This window comes from Solanum dulcamara, chromosome 7 (assembly GCF_947179165.1).
Source record: "Solanum dulcamara chromosome 7, daSolDulc1.2, whole genome shotgun sequence".
Taxonomy (NCBI): Eukaryota; Viridiplantae; Streptophyta; class Magnoliopsida; order Solanales; family Solanaceae; genus Solanum; species Solanum dulcamara.
This window is the reverse complement of record NC_077243.1, coordinates 7,475,072-7,492,701: the sequence shown is the minus strand read 5'-3', so window position 1 is coordinate 7,492,701 and position 17,630 is coordinate 7,475,072. Positions and strand designations below refer to the sequence as shown.

General features: G+C 33.0%; 2 protein-coding genes across 2 annotated transcripts; one reads left to right on the top strand and one right to left on the bottom strand.

Annotated features, from left to right (window-relative positions):
- The first annotated feature begins 1,041 nt into the window (after nucleotides 1-1,041).
- On the top strand, nucleotides 1,042-7,452 carry LOC129895981 (squamosa promoter-binding-like protein 6). The gene is made up of 4 exons (XM_055971783.1): nucleotides 1,042-2,257; nucleotides 2,573-2,667; nucleotides 5,771-6,619; nucleotides 7,098-7,452. Exons 1-3 carry the CDS (start codon nucleotides 1,644-1,646, stop codon nucleotides 6,613-6,615), a joined length of 1,554 nt encoding a protein of 517 aa, XP_055827758.1. The 5' UTR covers nucleotides 1,042-1,643; the 3' UTR covers nucleotides 6,616-6,619; nucleotides 7,098-7,452.
- Nucleotides 7,453-8,470: 1,018 nt separating this feature from the next.
- LOC129896141 (UDP-arabinopyranose mutase 3) lies at nucleotides 8,471-10,698 on the bottom strand. The gene is made up of 4 exons (XM_055971974.1): nucleotides 10,277-10,698; nucleotides 9,542-9,792; nucleotides 9,291-9,459; nucleotides 8,471-8,962 (listed from the first exon to the last, which is right to left on the bottom strand). The coding sequence occupies exons 1-4, from the start codon at nucleotides 10,595-10,597 to the stop codon at nucleotides 8,624-8,626; spliced, it is 1,080 nt and encodes a 359-aa protein (XP_055827949.1). The 5' UTR covers nucleotides 10,598-10,698; the 3' UTR covers nucleotides 8,471-8,623.
- Between the last annotated feature and the right edge of the window lie 6,932 nt (nucleotides 10,699-17,630).

Below are 17,630 nucleotides of genomic sequence, written 5' to 3'. Positions count from 1 at the left end.
AGAGTATTGGCTTGACACGGAATAATAAATAAAATAATAGTTTTACTTTTTAAACATAGTATGCGTTTGGCCATGTGATTTCAACGTTTGGACATGCTATTTTACGTTGATTTCATTTCATGATTTCATATCATGAGATGAAATTCTAAATTCACCAAAAATCATAATTTGAGAATTTCAAATCATGAAATGAGATTTTTTAAATATAAAAATTGATCCATAAGTTTATATTTTATAAAAACAATCCATGTTTAAGTTATATATATCTACTAGCCATTTGTTTCATATGTAAATAAAATTTGCAATTCATATCATTACTTTTAAAACCGTTTATATCTCATATAATGACTATTCTTTCCAATATAAAATTTATTTTTACTTCAAATCAATTCTTAATTTACCATTTATATTCACCAAATTCATTATTTTTGATCAAATTTATAACTACGTCATTCAAATCAATATTTAATAATAAAAAAATTCCCACTATGATATGTGACATTAATTGCAAAAATAATTTCCTTAGCTACTGACAACTTGAACACTACAATTTATGTTTAATTTTATTTTCTTATTAAATTAATTAAGCTTTGATCAAAATGTTGTATTTTTTTAGAATAATTTTGTGATAATGTATAATGCGATTTTATAATTTTTTATTTATTTGGTAAGATTGTATAAATAATTGGGATAATTTTGACTAATTTTATAATTTATGAGAAAATATATAATATAAAAAGTCTAAATCATATGTCAAAACAAAACTCTAATTTTATCTCATAATTTCATATCGTACCATAATAAAATTAATGTTTTGACAAATGACTGTCCTACCTTTCAAGGTGGGATTAGGTCTGTGTAGACTCTATCTTCTCTAGATTCCACATGATGGAATTATACTGGGCTTGTTGTTGTTGTTGTTTTGACAAATGACTATAATTGTTATATTTTGTTTATACTGTACTGTAAAAGGAAGAAAAAAATGTGTGGATAGCAATTTAGCTAGTGGCAAAGGAAAGTTAGGAGGAAGTGGGGGCTCTCATTCTATCTGTAACAATGAAGAAAAGAGGGAGAGAAGCTATAAACTATTCAATGGAGCTAATGGTAACCCCAAAATTTAGTGGCACTGCCCCCATGTGAATGAATACATATGTGTAGTGTCTTCATCATAAACTCCATTTCTCTATTTTAACAAAACACAACACTTTTATAAATCTTTGTGGTACTACTACTACTTAATAATCCACATCCCTGCACTTCACTTTCTCTCCTTTCCTAAACCACCCCCTCCCTCTCTTTCCTGTCATTTTGGCAGCTTTTTACATTTTGTATTTTTTTTAGTATTTGAGTTGGACCACTTCTTTTTTGCATTCACCCAACTGTACTACTTTTTCTTGATAATACCTCCACCTTTGCTTCCACTAAGGAGGCAAGTATTTAACTTGTCTACTTCCTTCTTGAGTGCTTCTTGATTGCAAACACTTATTTTGGACTTCTTCTCACTTGTCCTTTTTTTTCATTGACTGGGTTTTTTCCTGATTTACGAACTTCTTTACTATTTTGGGGAAGAAATTATCTGCTTGGTGTTATGGAGGAAGAGTAAAGCAGCCTTTGAAATTGTAGAATTTAAGCCAAGAGGGGAAATGGAGTCATGGAGCTATTTCTCAGGGGGGAAGGGTTTTGTATCAGAGGAAGATGGAATGGGGAGACTGAAAAATGGAGTTATGGGTTGGGAATTGAAGACCCCAAGTAGCTATGGAATGTGTTCAACTGATAATCAAGGATTTCATGAATTGGGTTCTCCAAATCTGATGAGAAAACCCATCTTCTGTGACCAAATGAGAGATGGTTTTACTAGTACTAAGCATGGTGGTGCTAGTATTTTCGGTTCATTTCCTGGGGAAGATAAATCTAGTTCTAAACTATCAAGCTCAGCTGTGGACTCAATTTCAAGAGACTCATCACTGATAGATTTGAAGCTTGGAAGATTTCCTGATCATCATGTAAATGCAAGTATTTACAAATCTACTAAGAGTTTGTCCAGTTCCACTTCTGCTGAGTCAATTGTTCCGGCTAAGAGAATGAGAGCAGGAGGTGTGAACTCCCACAAACCATTTTGCCAAGTTCAAGGTTGTGGAAAGGATCTCAGCTCCTGTAAGGACTATCATAAGAGGCATAAAGTGTGTGAGGTTCACTCAAAGACTGCTAAAGTTATCGTAAATGGCATCGAGCAGAGGTTTTGTCAGCAATGTAGCAGGTACTATTGTGTCTCCAAAGGCATAATTCTCAATTTGTAAACATTTTCTATTAGCTAAAATCATATTGCAAGCGCAATCAATCAATATTAGCTCGAAAATATTTGTTCAGATCCATTTTAATTTTACTTGTGTCTCAAATTTATGAACTATGTTAGAGCATACTCTTTCATCCTTAGTGAGTAATTTGATTGATCATATCAATTTTATTTGCAAGTCTTATAAAAGCCAGCTGTTATCTTTCTTGTTTTGTTGCAGTAAAATATGTTCTATTCTTTGCAGTTCATGTAAATCAGTCTTGCTACTTTTACTTGTAGGTTCCATCTACTGGCTGAGTTTGATGATGGCAAACGGAGCTGCAGGAAACGTCTTGCAGGTCATAATGAGCGCCGAAGGAAGCCCCCCCATACTGGTACGCGCTCAGGCTGATTCAGTCATTTGCTTCATAAAAGTAGTTCTTAATTTTGCATATTATAGTTTCAATCTCTAATAAGAAACTCACTAAGATGCATGAAAACTAATTTTCTAGACTATTTCCTGTAATCCATGTTCTATTAGTACATTTTATCGCCAAAAACAGCACCTAGAGGGTGCTGAAATCTGTCCATGATTGAAAGACTAGATCTCCTATCTATATTGCAGGGAATCAATCATGTAAAGCAAGGTATCGAAATGATCTACATTTTTCATGTTACACCACAAAGCCAAGGACTATAGACATCTAGGATTTGTATCACTACTCTCATCTGAAATTCCCTTCCCCACATTCCATACTATTAACATAGGAGTAGTACCTGCAGAACTTTCATCTGCTTTTTCATCCTCCGATAAACATACACCAGTCTGTCAGGATACAGAGCAATGCAGAAACATGGGGCTCCCACTGTTTTCACACATTAATAACCAACTGCAAGTAAAGATCCCCAATTCATGTGGTTTTTCTTCAGTAAAACTTAATTTGTGCTAAGCAATTCAACTGAAACATACCACTTTTGGTGGTGCCTTGTGTTTACTAAATTCTCAAGGTCAATGATTCCTTCTGCTAGTTCTAAATAGAACACTCTGACAAGACTTAAAAGAAACAGTCATCCTTTTCTACTTTCCAAATCGAAGTATTTGGTTTTGAAGATAGCTCTCGGTTCCCTCAACTTTTCTTCTGTAGCTGAGCTTAAAATTAAAATTCCTCCTCAAATTTAAGACCCCATCTACCCTTAGTCCTACTTTCGTCGATGGTAGCCTCATGCCATCATGTTCCATAATTGTAGTACAGAAGAGGGAAACATCTTTTAAAAGGATGTCTTCCAGCCACTATTGTAATTATTCAATTAGAGGGTTCCAATCTTGTGATTTGATGGTTATAAAAGTCAAGAATCTCGATTTGTTTGCACAAGATGAGTTAGTCCTTGAAATTCTGCAACCTTATAGATTGTTGTCTTGCTTATTTTAATGCAGGGAAAAGGCATTTTCCAAGCACGCAAATATCCTGTTGTAGTAATACTATTCCAAACAAAAAATTGAATATTTGTGTTCCAAGTAAATCAAATCTAAAGAGGTGTGCTTATTGTTGCTTGACCTATCAATTCCTGTAAGGATAGGTTCTTTCGATAGGATTTTTTCTTAAAATCTTCAGGATAATTCACTGGAATTAAGATAAAAATTCAGCCATAATAAAATAGGGCAATTCCATCTTCTCCGTCTTCATCATCCGTGTCTCGCTCATCCACTGCGTCCCCATCAGCGGACTCTTCATCCCTCTCCTCTTTCTCAATAAATTTGATTTAGATTTCATGATGTAGTGAACTTATACAAACGTAGACAATTTAGATATTTGGGATCAATGTTTCATGAAAATAGAATGATGAAGGACGATATCACACATAAGATTAAAGTGTTATGTGATTGGAAGATACTTAACAAAGTGAAAGGCAAGTTTTACAGAACAACGGTAAGGCCAACAATGCTGTATGAGAGTGTATGCAAGTCTCTAAAATTATCTACAAAATCAACGTCCCAGAGACGCGAATGTTAAGATGGATGTGTAGTCACATATGTTAGAAGGTGCAAGTAGCACGATATAGAGAATAAAATTAGAGATTGTTGTTTGAGATGGTTTTTCCACGTGTTATGTAGGCCTCCAGATGCACTTTTTTTAGGTATGAAAACATGATACTGAAGGTGTTACAAGAGGAAAAGTAGAACTAAAATCACATGAAAAGAAGTTAACTCAAAAGATTTAGAATATCTTCCTATGAACTTATCCATGCAAATCTAGCAAAAGATAGAAAATAATGGATGTTGAAAATCTGTATAGGTGATACCAACTAGAAGAATAATGCTTACTAGAAGATTCTTATTTCATAAGAGAGATAACCACTAGAGATTATTAGAAATTCCCGGTGTTAGGTAATCCTTGAGTACGAAGTATTGAAATATTATGGACCTAACTAGAGCATTTATAATAATGAGGATTCATATATTTGATTCCAACAAGCTTGGGATTGATGCATAGTTTTGGAAATTTCCCAAAAAGCTAATCATAGGTTCTTCTCTTCATAAGAACCTTCTAGGTGATACCAACTAGAAGAGTAATGCTTACTAGAAGATTCTTATTTCATAAGAGAGATAACCACTAGAGATTATTAGAAATTCCCGGTGTTAGGTAATCCTTGAGTACGAAGTATTGAAATATTATGGACCTAACTAGAGCATTTATAATAATGAGGATTCATATATTTGATTCCAACAAGCTTGGGATTGATGCATAGTTTTGGAAATTTCCCAAAAAGCTAATCATAGGTTCTTCTCTTCATCGGAATAATAGGGTGTTGTGGTTATTGTACATCAAATAGTATAAATTTGCTTCATCTCATTATTGCCATATATCATGAATTTTATGTGGAAGATAGTATTAAGAAGGTTTTGAGAATGACAAATGTCAAACTCTATATGAATGTATGTAGCATTAATTGTTTTAAGAAAAACAATGCCATTTTTGTGTATGTAACAATTTGTAGAAACTTTCTTTGAACAAATAATATTTGAAAATTCTTAATAGTGAATACATTTGAATTATTGTTATAAACTTCAGAATTTATGTTTATTCACATACTATGAATAATACTTCTCAATCAATCAACTATGCCTCAATTCCAAATAGTTGGAATTGGCTTTATAAATCTCCTGTTTCATGTTGCCTGAAAGAACGAATTGTTATTGAATTGCCAACATTTAGGTACCACAAATCTTTTAACGAGCTAAATTTTAGAGCATATTTAACCAATTTCATATTAAGATATGCTTTACTTTTTAACTTATCAAAAACAGGTATGCTCAATTTTTTTTACTAGCGTAAGTTTATAATCCTTTCATATTATTCTCGTTTGGCATGTTGAATTCAAGTTCTATTAAGTGTATTCTGGACTACAAGGCTTCGGGGGTTTCCTATTGTGTGAATTTATTTTTAAAAAATTAAAATTCATCTGTACGGTATCATAACACAGTCCAGGGTTTGACAGGTACCAGATTTCGTGGAACTTCTTTTGCAACGTCTTCATTTGCGTGCCAAGACATACTTGGCAGCCGCTTTCTGCATCAGCCTAAATATGAGATGAATGACTGGTATAAGAATGTAAAAGTTGAAGATGGTGTTGATTATAGTCCTCAACTTGCCACGCCCTTTACAAATGGACAGTTACAACCAAAATCTCATTTCACATCGTATCATGCCAAGAAAGGGTGTTTTTCTCTCCATGATGGACTACCTGCTGTAACAAGAAGCAGATTTAACGAGAGTAGTAACTCATCTCTGCATGATATGCGAGGATCAGATTTTGTTTCCCCTTCTCTGTTCCACACCACCTCGACTGGATCTGAAGTCTTGCATGCTTTGGACACATCTTCCACCATTCAGGGGCTATCAGGGTTATCAAACTCCAGCAATGCTCTCTCTCTTCTGTCATCTCAATCACAGGGCTCGTCAAATCATTCTACTGTTTTTTCCTCCTCTCGCCCCCTGATTCAACCAAGCAACAATTATAATGTGACTCAAGCATCTAAAAATGATCTGGGACTTGGTCCTCAGGCTTCAGCAGGTAGGATGTCCAATACATTCAATTCATCTGGGGTCAATTCTGCAGAAGGTGGACTGGACCAGATATTATTTCCTAGCAACACTTGTGGTATCAATCGCATCATTCAAGGATCAGATTTGGTGAACCCCAAGAATCAACTTTCTTGTGAAGATGGACCTACTATTGATTTGCTCCTGTTGTCATCACAGCTTCAGCGTGTGGAGCATCAAAGGTTTTCCATGCAAGTGAAGCAGGACAGCAATGCTTCCCCCGGTCTCAGAATCACTTGAGCAGGTAGAAAAATGTGCTGTATCACTATCAGTGTTTTACTTAACTCTATCACATGTTTCATTTTGGTGATTACAGAAAGATCCTTTCTTCTTTTAGCTTCAATAATTATTAGCCTTGCTGTTGTTTCGGCATATGTGTTCGTAAACTGGATCAAAAATTACTTTCTTCTCAGGCTATCACATTCTTAGATTTTCACCTACACTTATTTTTCACATTTGTTGGGATTTCCCAATACATATGCTCCTCCATGTTACCTTCTGAAGCTGGACCCTGAAGATGTCAGGTTAATTTCTTATTGTCAACTTCCAATAATGTCTGATCCTATCTTAGTAGTGGATGTTCCATAAAGATGCTTATCTTTTATGCAAAATCAGGAGGCCTGTATGATTTTGTAACAATGCAGCTTATGATCAAATTGCATGAAGTAATCTTGCCTTGTTATGTTGCCCTTCTTGCCCTAAATTAGACTTGATGTTTGCAGATGCGAATATCTGGATTATTGTCAAAATTGGTGGGCGCTTAACAGCTGAAATGTACAGCAACTCAGACAAGAAGCAGACAGCCTTCTCAGTTTACATTTGGTGGGAGCATCAGGGAGCAAGTGTTTGGAATCTTGATGTTCGGGTCTTTTTTTTTTTTTTTTTTTGTTTCTTTTGCCCTCTCATTTTTATACTGAGTGACAACTGCTCCTTATTGTACTGTCTCATTCAATAATAATGTTTTTCCTCTCTCTTGAACAATTAACAAAAATAATCATGACTTGGTAGCCTGAGTTAATCTGTGTACTGAATATCCACCCTTTTCGTTCCTTTGTTATAGAATATATAGTTGCTCAAGTATTTCATGAACAACGCTTTTAGTCATTAGAAAGAATGCATGAAGTTCTGGAAGGTTATAGCATCTTGAGGGAAAAGGTGTGAATTTTGCTGATCAGCTTTGAGCTAGTAAGTTCTGGTAACATTAATTGTATGATAGCAATATTTTAAAGGATCAGAGAATCGATTTCTTCTATCTGATTCACTATATTTTGAGTTGAAGTCACTGTTGTATGGTTTGATCTCCAAATGATGAACTGCAGGCAGATAGTCTGCTGCAGCCCTCCTTTATATTCGGTTTTTCCCCATAATCCTTTCAGTCGGGGCGCTGCATGCATACCTGCTGACAACCTCCCATGTTTATATGTTTTGGTATTATTCTATACTTTGAGAATGTAAATTAAAACCATATAGGATGCAAAGCTTCTTTGTGCCGAAATGCCGTTAACCATCTCATGTAAGTATTCCCGCTTGTCACGCTGTTAACCTCTATTGCTTCATTAATAAATACATAGGGGAAAATTAACAACCAAGTCGTTGTAGTATAGTGGTAAGTATGGGTTCAATCCCCGGCAATGGCGTTACCCTTTTTTTATTTAACAAACGAGTCAATGTTAATTCTCATCTTATGGAATTAACAAACATTTATTTTGTAAAAAAACATAATCTTCTTTATAGTCTCAATATTTTAATCAGCTTAAAAATATCCCTATTTTTCATCCGGTTTTGCTATCCAGTTGGTGATGGTAAAAAAAGGCATCTTCCTGATTATAACCAACTATTACAAGTCTATTTCTTAGTAAAGCGTCTACATCCTTTTACTGTTTCAACAATGTTGCTATTTTGATTGCCTATGCAATTAATTAGGCGTCCCAATGTGATGATTTTTCTTAGGCCAACCTGTCTTCTCTTTTGACTTGTCCACTCATAAAGTTAGTTCTATGCCAAACATTTTGGAAATTTTGAGGGAACAAAAAAGTAAAGACAACTTGTTAAGGAATATGCTTCTAAAATACAATAACAGCCGGCTGCGGGCAGGTCAAAAAAGTTGTAATGGTTTTGATTAATTAAATGGCATGTCGCATAGATATTGTCCTCAACTCTCATGACATAACAAGACTTAACAACCTCCTTAATGCAAAATAAAATGTTAAAAAAAAAACTAGAACCAAGAAAATGATGATCGTTTTGTCTATTTTGAGCTACCATTAGGTAATTTGGAAGCAGCTGCCGATGGATTGAGCTCGTCCCATGCTTCAATCCATGTAATCATTGCATCAGCCAGCTTGTTAAAGTAATCATCCACCTTGCCAAGCTTTGCTTTCACTTGTTTGGAGAGTTCTAGGTAACATTTTTGGACAGAGGTGCAGTCCTTTGGAAGGGCAACAGATTGGAAGAATGGGATCAGCTCCTCTTGCCAGTAAATACCCTTATATTCTTTCTTGAGGTTCACAAATGGATTGCTGGCCTTGCTGTGCCAAATGTATGGAAGACCTGTCTTCACTCCCAATCCTAAGTGATCACATATCACCTATACAAAACCATACCAGACAAAAATGAGGTATTAGAGGCAGGCACAGAACGTAGAATGTATGTGTAAACAAATTAGTCCCTCCGTTTAAAAAAGAATGACTTAGTTTGACTTGACACAGACTTTTGAAAAAACAAAAAAGACTTATCCATCTTGTCCTAAATTAAAGTTATGTCAAATGTACCAAAATATCCTTTAATCTTGTAGCCTTAAACATGTCAAGGAAAGAAGTCATTCTTTTTGAAACAGATTAAAAAGGAAAGGAAGACATTCTTTTTGAAACGGAGGAAGTACTAAATCATGGATCTGCCTCTAAGTAGTATAATACCTTGGTACACCAGCCAGCCCACATGTCGTCGTAGCGTCCAATAGGCTGTCCATCGCCCATGAGTCCAAAGTACATAGCAGGGCCAATCAACTCACGGTCGAATGCCAAGTTCATGCCACACATGGGGAAGAGGGTACCCTTTGGGATCGTCATAACAGCATCAACATACCTAAAAATGACAACAACGCAACTTTAGGGACCGCATTAAGGAGATAAGATAATAACTATCTATAGCAGGACAACGTTGCTACCTGGTGTTCCTTTCAAGAGGCTTGACAAGCTGGGTAGGTGCATCATAATCAGGGATGTTAAGCCAAAGACCATGTGAAATTGCAGTTGGTACACCTTCACGGAGACTGAATGGGTACCCACGGACAAAATCCGCGCCTTCTCTGTAGGGATCATACAAGGTATTGAAGAAAAATGGACTTGATGGGGACAACAAATTCTTAATATGTTGTTCAAGCGCATTAATTTCCTTGCCAGTTGGATCTTTAGCTACCTGCAATTGCGAATTACATCCATAAACACCTCATAAACATTGAGATCACTGCCATATTAGATATTTGTAAGGCCATTTTCTTCCATTAAAATTACAACAGATCATTTTCTTACCAGAGTAACTAATTTCGAAATTAAATTTACCAGAGTATTGTAGTGTTATTTTTGTACTACATTGAGTAACAATCAGGAATAATTAATCTCGGGAGCCAAACCAAAACAAGCCTAAATGTAAGCAAGATAACTTTCAAATCCGGATACCCAGGAATCGGCAATTTACTATAATGCACTTAGATAAACACATAATTAAGACTTCAAAATAGATCCAGTATTAACATTAAGCGAATAGTAATAAATATCAATATCTCTTAATTAAATAGGTTAGCAGATCTCGAGTTTAGTGCCGAAAAAACAGGAGTAGCAAATCCAAAGAAAAGAAAATTATATATGTAGTTAAAACAATTAAAAAGAAAGGGTAATCTTACAAAGCAATCGTCGTCAATGGTGTATATGTACTTCTTCTTAGAGACCATATAACCAAAGCAACGGCAAGCAGAATCCTTGAAAGAGATGCAAGAAGCCTTAGGACCCAAAATTTTGTTTATATCGTTACGATTATAGAGCTCGTAATCAAAGCCTTCAGGGACCTTAATGACCTTTGAAGGGTCACCATCTTGAACAATGATAATATGGTAAGGCTGGAAAAAAGGCCTCCACATCTCCAAGAAATCAAGGTTTCTGATAGTGGGAATCACTATGTCAAGTTCATCTTTCAAAAGAGGAGTTGAAGCAGAAGCCTTTGCCATTTTTGTGTAGAATAATTAAATTGGAGCGTTTGTGAAGATTGTGTAAATAGAGAAAGAGTTTATATAGAAGAATTATGAATGAATGAAATTTAAAGTGAATGGGGTGGTGTCCATGTTGCCTCCGCGTAGTGAAACTCCTGAATAAAGAGGGGGCGGTGGCACGTGATGCAACATCTCCTCAATATTTCTTTTTTTCTTCTACCTAGCGTTACTTGTAATTTGTAAGTTAGGAAAAGGGGCCCGGAATGCGCAGTTTTATTGTTTTTCTGAAATAAATATTACTACTTGTGAATTACTCTGTTACTTTTATTTTACTTGTTCAATCACTTGACATTATATTTATTTTACCATATATGAGTAAGCAATACAATGATTTTATTATGTCTATTATAATTGAATCAAGTCAATTTTTCCTTATAAAGAAACATGTTTTTTTTCATTGTATATTTATCTTTTAAGAGAAATAAAAAGTATTTTCTCTTCTTCCTTTCCTAACACGTTAACACTACAAGTCTCTCAATTTTTTTTACGCATGATTATGCAACACAATACATCAGTGGTCTGGTCATTAAGTGGAAGGTCTAAAGCCCTAAACGTAGAAGGTATATCATAAGTATAAGTAAAAATTTAATTTTGAAATAATGGACAAATAAAAATGAATATGTCGATGTGATTTTTTTTGATTTTTCATCTGATGTACTCTGATTCACACTGAAAAATCTCATAGTAAAAGATATAGTATTTTCTAACAAAGACTATATCTGATTAAAAATAAAAAAATATTTACTAAAATTAGTTAATGACATCCATGTAACTTGTGAGTATAGAAAGTAAGGCGCAATTAAAGTAGAGTACTAGGTAGGAAACATGAAACGTAAGGGAGGGGGCCTGTACTAGAAGGGGACGTTACGTTAATCGGGCTCGGGCATCGAGGTGGGCCGCCAATTAGTCCCGTGTCTTTCGGCTCTTTGGAACCTATAAACAAGTGCTGGGCTCACTTCCATCACTAATCATGGGCCCAATCACCTCTTTCCAACCACACGTGGCAAACTTTCACTCATCAGAATCACTCCAATTTGTTTTTTTGTATTTCAAAAATGTCATACAATATGAATTTGATTTTTGAAATTAAAATTACAAAAAACGACATTCTTTTCCAACCCAAACACAACTGGACTTTATGTACTCATAAATTCCAATTAATTGTTGTATTTTTCTTTTCCAAGTATAAGCATCTTGTATGACTTTTTTGGAATACAAATTCAAAACAAATTGGATTTTAAACGGAGTGATTTTCATCAACTCTTTTCCTTTTTCATTACGAATGAGTTTTTTTTTTTTTAATTTCTTTCAGAATCATGAAATTTACTCACATAAAACATACAAACACTATAGATTAAACAGGATAAATAATGTCGTTAATGTAGTTTATTCTCGCATTTCAATTTATTTGATTTATTTTGACTTGACACAAAATTTAAAAAAATAATTTTTTTTTTGAATTTTGTGATATTAAAGTATAAATATATCTCAAATGTAATAAAATATTCTTTAATTTTGTGATTTTAAATATGTCATGAAAAAATGACATGTTAAAAAGAAAAATAGATTAAATAAATTAAAATGCTGAAAATAGTATTTACTCTAGTAAATATAGTCACCGACGTAGCAACAACTGTTTGATAATCTTACCAACAAACATCGTAAATGTCTGCACAATATCGGCATGTAATTATTCTTTCTGGAATTTTAGAAATGCTGAAATAAATGTGTCGAAATATAGGATCATCCTTCATCATTTCAAAATACTTTTACTGACGGGTGAACATCGATTTCTCCTTCTATTTCTCTTAGTTTATTTCGTATGTCAAAGTTTTTTCGTTGTATAATGACAAGGAAAATATTTAGAATTCGTCCACTAATGACAATAAAAAATCTGAACATCTCATCAACCTGGCCAACTAAAATTCCATATATTATCGTATAATTTTGAGATTTCCCTAGCATTATAAATGTAATAGTCAAAGGTAAATATAATATTACAAATCCAAATTATGTATGTATATAGGTGAATGTAATATCACCAATGTAAACTAACTCATCAATAAGCTAAAAACTTTTACAGTAAATAAATATCAATATTCGATCACTATAAATACAAATGTTGACTTAAAAACCATTAAGCAGGGGAACTTAACAGTACAAGGCAATATTGGCCAAGTCAAGGATGCTATGACAAAAGAAAATATTAACAAAAAAGAGCAGAGAATCTCAACTATATTAACAATTTGTCGTAAAAAAATCTTGATAAATAACCGCACCCCATGACTAAATGAATTTCTCGTACACATTCTTTGTATCAAACTCATGAATTAATGCTTAATTTTTATTAGTCACATTTTATTTTATGAGAATTAATTTGATTAATTTTTATAGCTAAATTAAATTAGATTAATTAAATATTTTAAATTTTAAATGTAAATATTGGAAAACTATACAAAAAATACTATAAGTTGTTATCCTTCTCATATTAATATGGTGAAAAAAATATAACTTAGAGTATGTTTGGAATGACTTATTATAGGTGTTTTTAAGCCAAAATACTTCATGTGTTCACTTTTACTTGTCACATCTATTTAAAAAAACAATGATTGAACTACCCCTACTAATTGATGTGTAATATTAAGTCTTGAAAAATGATTTTGGATAAATAATTAATGCTAAAAGTAAATACATGAAGAAAAAAATTGTCTTTTCTTGAAATAATAAAAGTGACAAATAAAAGTGAAAATATATTTTTAAAATAGTGAACAAGTAAAAGTTAGTAAAAGAGACAAAGGGAGTAACTCTTAAGCATTTTTATACTCCCCCTATTTCATTTTACACGATGAACTTTCATTTTTAATCCGTCACAAAGATCATGTTACCTTATTATAACTAGAAACAATTTAATTTTAAAATTTCACTTTTATCTTGACGAATTGAATCTCAACTACACAATATTTAATCATTGTTTTAGACTACAAATTTCAAAAGTTTTTTTTTTCTTAAACACCATATCAAGTCAAAGGGGGTGCCACGTAAAATGGAACGGATGGAGTAGTGTTTAACTAAGATTTTTTTCACAAAATTAAAGCATTTTTAAATATTTATTTTTTAAATCAAAACAACAAAAATAAGACAAAAGTCATCCAAACACAAGTTCTTCAAATATTAGTAAAAATTCATATAATTTGACTCTTAAAAAATAAAACATGTGCTAGTATCAATTAGCTAAAGCTATCGTTTTCCTACTTTGCACATTCTTCAAAGAACTGATGTCATGGTGTTCTACTTTTGCATAGTCTCGATCCACAGTGGAAGGCTCCGCACCTGAGCCTCTCTCCAACCTTTAGCAGCTGAACGTTGATTGTCAAGCTCAGCAGTGACTCCTGGATGATTGGGGGAAGTCATTTTTTGATAGCTGGTACGTCCCATTCTTCTACTCTTTTTCGAAAGTCGATGACTATTCATAGTTATTACCTTGACACCAAAAAAGAGTTTGACCCAATGCTTTATTTCTGTCCTAGTTGATCCTGATTCTACATTAATCTTTTTACAAATCTTTTGATTACTTAACGACTAGGGTGATATTGTTAGTCGTTTAGTCAATGGACCAAGTTTGGTAGTTTTTGTTTTTCCAAAAAATGTTTTAGTTATGCAGAAAAGGAATGTTATCCAGATACATATACATTGTCCGTAAATCACATTTAATTTTATTCGGCTAAATGTGCGTTATTTTTGAAATTTTGATTTTTTTTTATCTGTTTTCATTTGTCTATGTTATATAGTGTAATTATGTTAGCCACATAAATAATATCATTTACTTTAATTAAATGCATTCATTTCAATAAATCATATTATATATTTTAGACATTTTTTACTTGAGGTTAATTAATTGATGTCGAAAATTCTCGATAAATAAGAGCATTAAAATAATTTCTCAACCACATTCTCTGTAACAAACTCATGAATTAATGTTTAAATAAAATATGAGAATCAATTTGATTAATCTTTTGAGCTAGATGAAATAAAATATTTAAACTTAAAATTTTAAATTTTCAAAAACTATATATTTTTATAGTGTTTAAGTAAAACATTTTTTATTTAAATACTTATTTTAAAATCAAAATAACAAAAATATAGCAAAATACCATCCAAACATATATATTGGTCAAAATTCACATAATATAACTCTAGCAAAATGTGACTAGTAAATATGAAAGAAGAAAATATCAATTAACCAGAGCTACCCTTGTCCTACTTTGCACATTCTTCGAAGAACTAATGTCCTTAATCTATTTACAAATCATTTTGTTACTTAACAATTTACGACCGTTAAATATTAAAATAGCGGTAATATTTTATATGACCGTTGTCCCTTCTTATTTTTTTTTTCTAATTATGATTATTTCTCAATAAAATCATTCCCTCATTCAAAGCTATATAAACATCTTACATTTCTTTCTCACTACAAAAACAACTCTTTTTCTTCTCAAACTGTCTCTCATTCTCTCAAGTGATTGGAATTCAAGTTTCAACTGCTCAATTTGTTTGTGTTTTGTCAATTTGGTAGAATCGTTCCATCTCTTCATTACTTATTTTGCTTATTTAAAGGTTTACTCATGTATTTTCTCCCTTATATTTATAATGTCAACATTACCAGGTAATAATAGATTAAAAAATAAACGTGGTCATAATGAACTTAGCTCAGATAATGAAAGTTGTGATAGCAATTGCTGTACAATTCAAAATTGATCCTAAAACTGGTGAACAATTTAAATATTGTAGAAAACTTGACCATTGGGAACTAGCTAAATTTATTATTGTTGAGTCACTTTATAGTAAGAGTTTCACAGATTCTCTAGAAAAATATATTCAAATTTTCTACTATCCCACTGAATATTCAGAAGAAATTGATCGTGCTGAACTTAGTTAAATTATTATGTGCTGAATCAATACTTTATACTACAAATTTCAGGAATTCTCTTACAATTTATATTCGAAACGCCCATTTTCCAGCATATAAGCCTATTCCTAGGAGTGTTATTATTTCTGAAATCAGAAATCAATTTTATAAGTATCGAAGTCAAATAATTGAAAATTTTAAGTCTCTTTCTTGTAGTTTAGCCTTAAGTATTGACATAGCTCGTACTGACTTCACTGACGTAGATATTGTATGCTTTACTGCTCATTGGATTGATGATAACTTTATTATGCAAAAACGGATTTTTAGCATATCAAACAGGTTTAACATATCTGAGATGATGGCTAAATTTGCGCGCCGTTATAGGATAAGTGATAAGTTGTTTTCAGTTAATTCGTATTTTAAAGAGAATACTAATGAATCAGCTGTGCAAGAATTGAAGCATCGTTATGTTAGATGTGCCTGTCATATTTTGAATTCAATTGTTAGGGATGGAATTGCTCGTTTTGAACCTGAAATTAGGAAGATAAGAAGAGCGATGCGCTATATTATTTGTTGTACTTATAGACAGACTGAATTTAGCAAAAAGTGTTTAGCTGATAAACACTTGTTAAGATCCCAAATACTTGATATTCCGACCAGATGGAATACTACTTATGATATGTTGGTCCGTGCGTTGGAACAAAAAGACATTCTTACAGAAGCTTATAATGAAGCTATTGTTGCTGATGCTGATGAAAATAAATCTATTAATGATGATGAAAATGATTTGACTAACATAAATTGGAGTATCTGTGAAGAGTTAGTTAATTTTTTACAGAAGTTTCAGAGTGCTATATTTCACACTTTTCTGGTTCTTATTATTCTACTTGCAATTCGGTACTTGTTTAATTGAATGACATATCTTCGTTGTTCTTAAAATATAAGGATAATCCTTACTTTAGTGATTTTTTACCTGACATGAGAGCTGAATTTATCAAACATTTTATTCCTGTACCTCCAATATATTTACTTGGTGCATTATTAGATCCCTTAAATGTTTATATCAAAATCTGGATTTGAGCTATAGGGAGCAAGATTTATATTCTCATAAAGATGATTTATTGAAATTAGCTAATGAGATTTATTCAGTCAGGTTATGATGTTGCAGTTGAACCCAAACAGCCCCCAATGCCTCCGGGTTCTTCTTCATCTAAGCATTTTCCAGGTTGCGAATTTTGGAAACAACATGTTGTAATGTCACATGAATCGAGACGATCTACTAATTCTAATGAGCTTAGTTTGTATCTGGAGCAACAATATGATGTCGATGAGTCTGATTTTGATCTCTTGGCATGGTGGAAAGAGAATACGAAGAAATTCCCCCTACTTTCCAAAATGGCACGAGATGTGCTTGCGGTTCCTGTGTCTACTATTCCATTAGATGGAGTGTTTAGTCGGGACGAGCAAGTGCGAATAGGGGAGAAAGACGATTTATCGGTTGAAATGACAGTGTTTGAAGGATTGGATCAGAGCAGAAGGAAGAATGCAAGGAGATAGACAAGGATTTTCTAGAGGGCTTTGAGACGGAGTTTGAAGAAAAATGTAAGTTTTCAGAGTCAGAAGCTAATGAGCTTCTTTCCAAACTTCGCTAATGTAACATCATCTAGAAGAAGAATTTCAATTGCCTTTTGGGCAATTTCTTATTAATTAATCCATCTTCTTCTGTAATTAGCATCATATTTTGAATCATTTTAGTTGCTTTATTAGTGCCTTTTGGATGTGTTGAGGAAAGTAAAATATCTCTTGAAGAAAGTAAAGTATGATTAATTTTTTAAGAGAAGGTTGGGTCTGTGTGTGATGCCGGCCATCTCCTGAATCTTCCAAATTCTGTCGGCAGCAGGTAAAGAAAATTTTCCTACTCTCTTGGTATTCCTAGCCTGTGTTGGTAAATATTCAAGAACAGGAATGTTTCATGTTGGATGTACAATGATGTCCAAATTTGCACCTCGTATAGTATTTTCTGTCGATTCATATTTTAAAGAGAATTATAATGAATTAATAAATCAATCGTGCAAGAATCGAAGC

Bases quoted from the DNA above. Each gene is read 5' to 3' on its own strand.
- LOC129895981 (XM_055971783.1), top strand. From the start codon at position 1,644: ATGGAGTCATGGAGCTATTTCTCAGGGGGGAAGGGTTTTGTATCAGAG. The intron at 2,258-2,572 runs GTACTATTGTGT...TTTTACTTGTAG, and splicing joins TTTTGTCAGCAATGTAGCAG to GTTCCATCTACTGGCTGAGT. The intron at 2,668-5,770 runs GTACGCGCTCAG...AGGGTTTGACAG, and splicing joins AAGGAAGCCCCCCCATACTG to GTACCAGATTTCGTGGAACT.
- LOC129896141 (XM_055971974.1), bottom strand. From the start codon at position 10,597: ATGGCAAAGGCTTCTGCTTCAACTCCTCTTTTGAAAGATGAACTTGAC. The intron at 9,793-10,276 runs GTAAGATTACCC...TCGCAATTGCAG, and splicing joins CCATTGACGACGATTGCTTT to GTAGCTAAAGATCCAACTGG. The intron at 8,963-9,290 runs GTATTATACTAC...GGTTTTGTATAG, and splicing joins GGGCTGGCTGGTGTACCAAG to GTGATATGTGATCACTTAGG.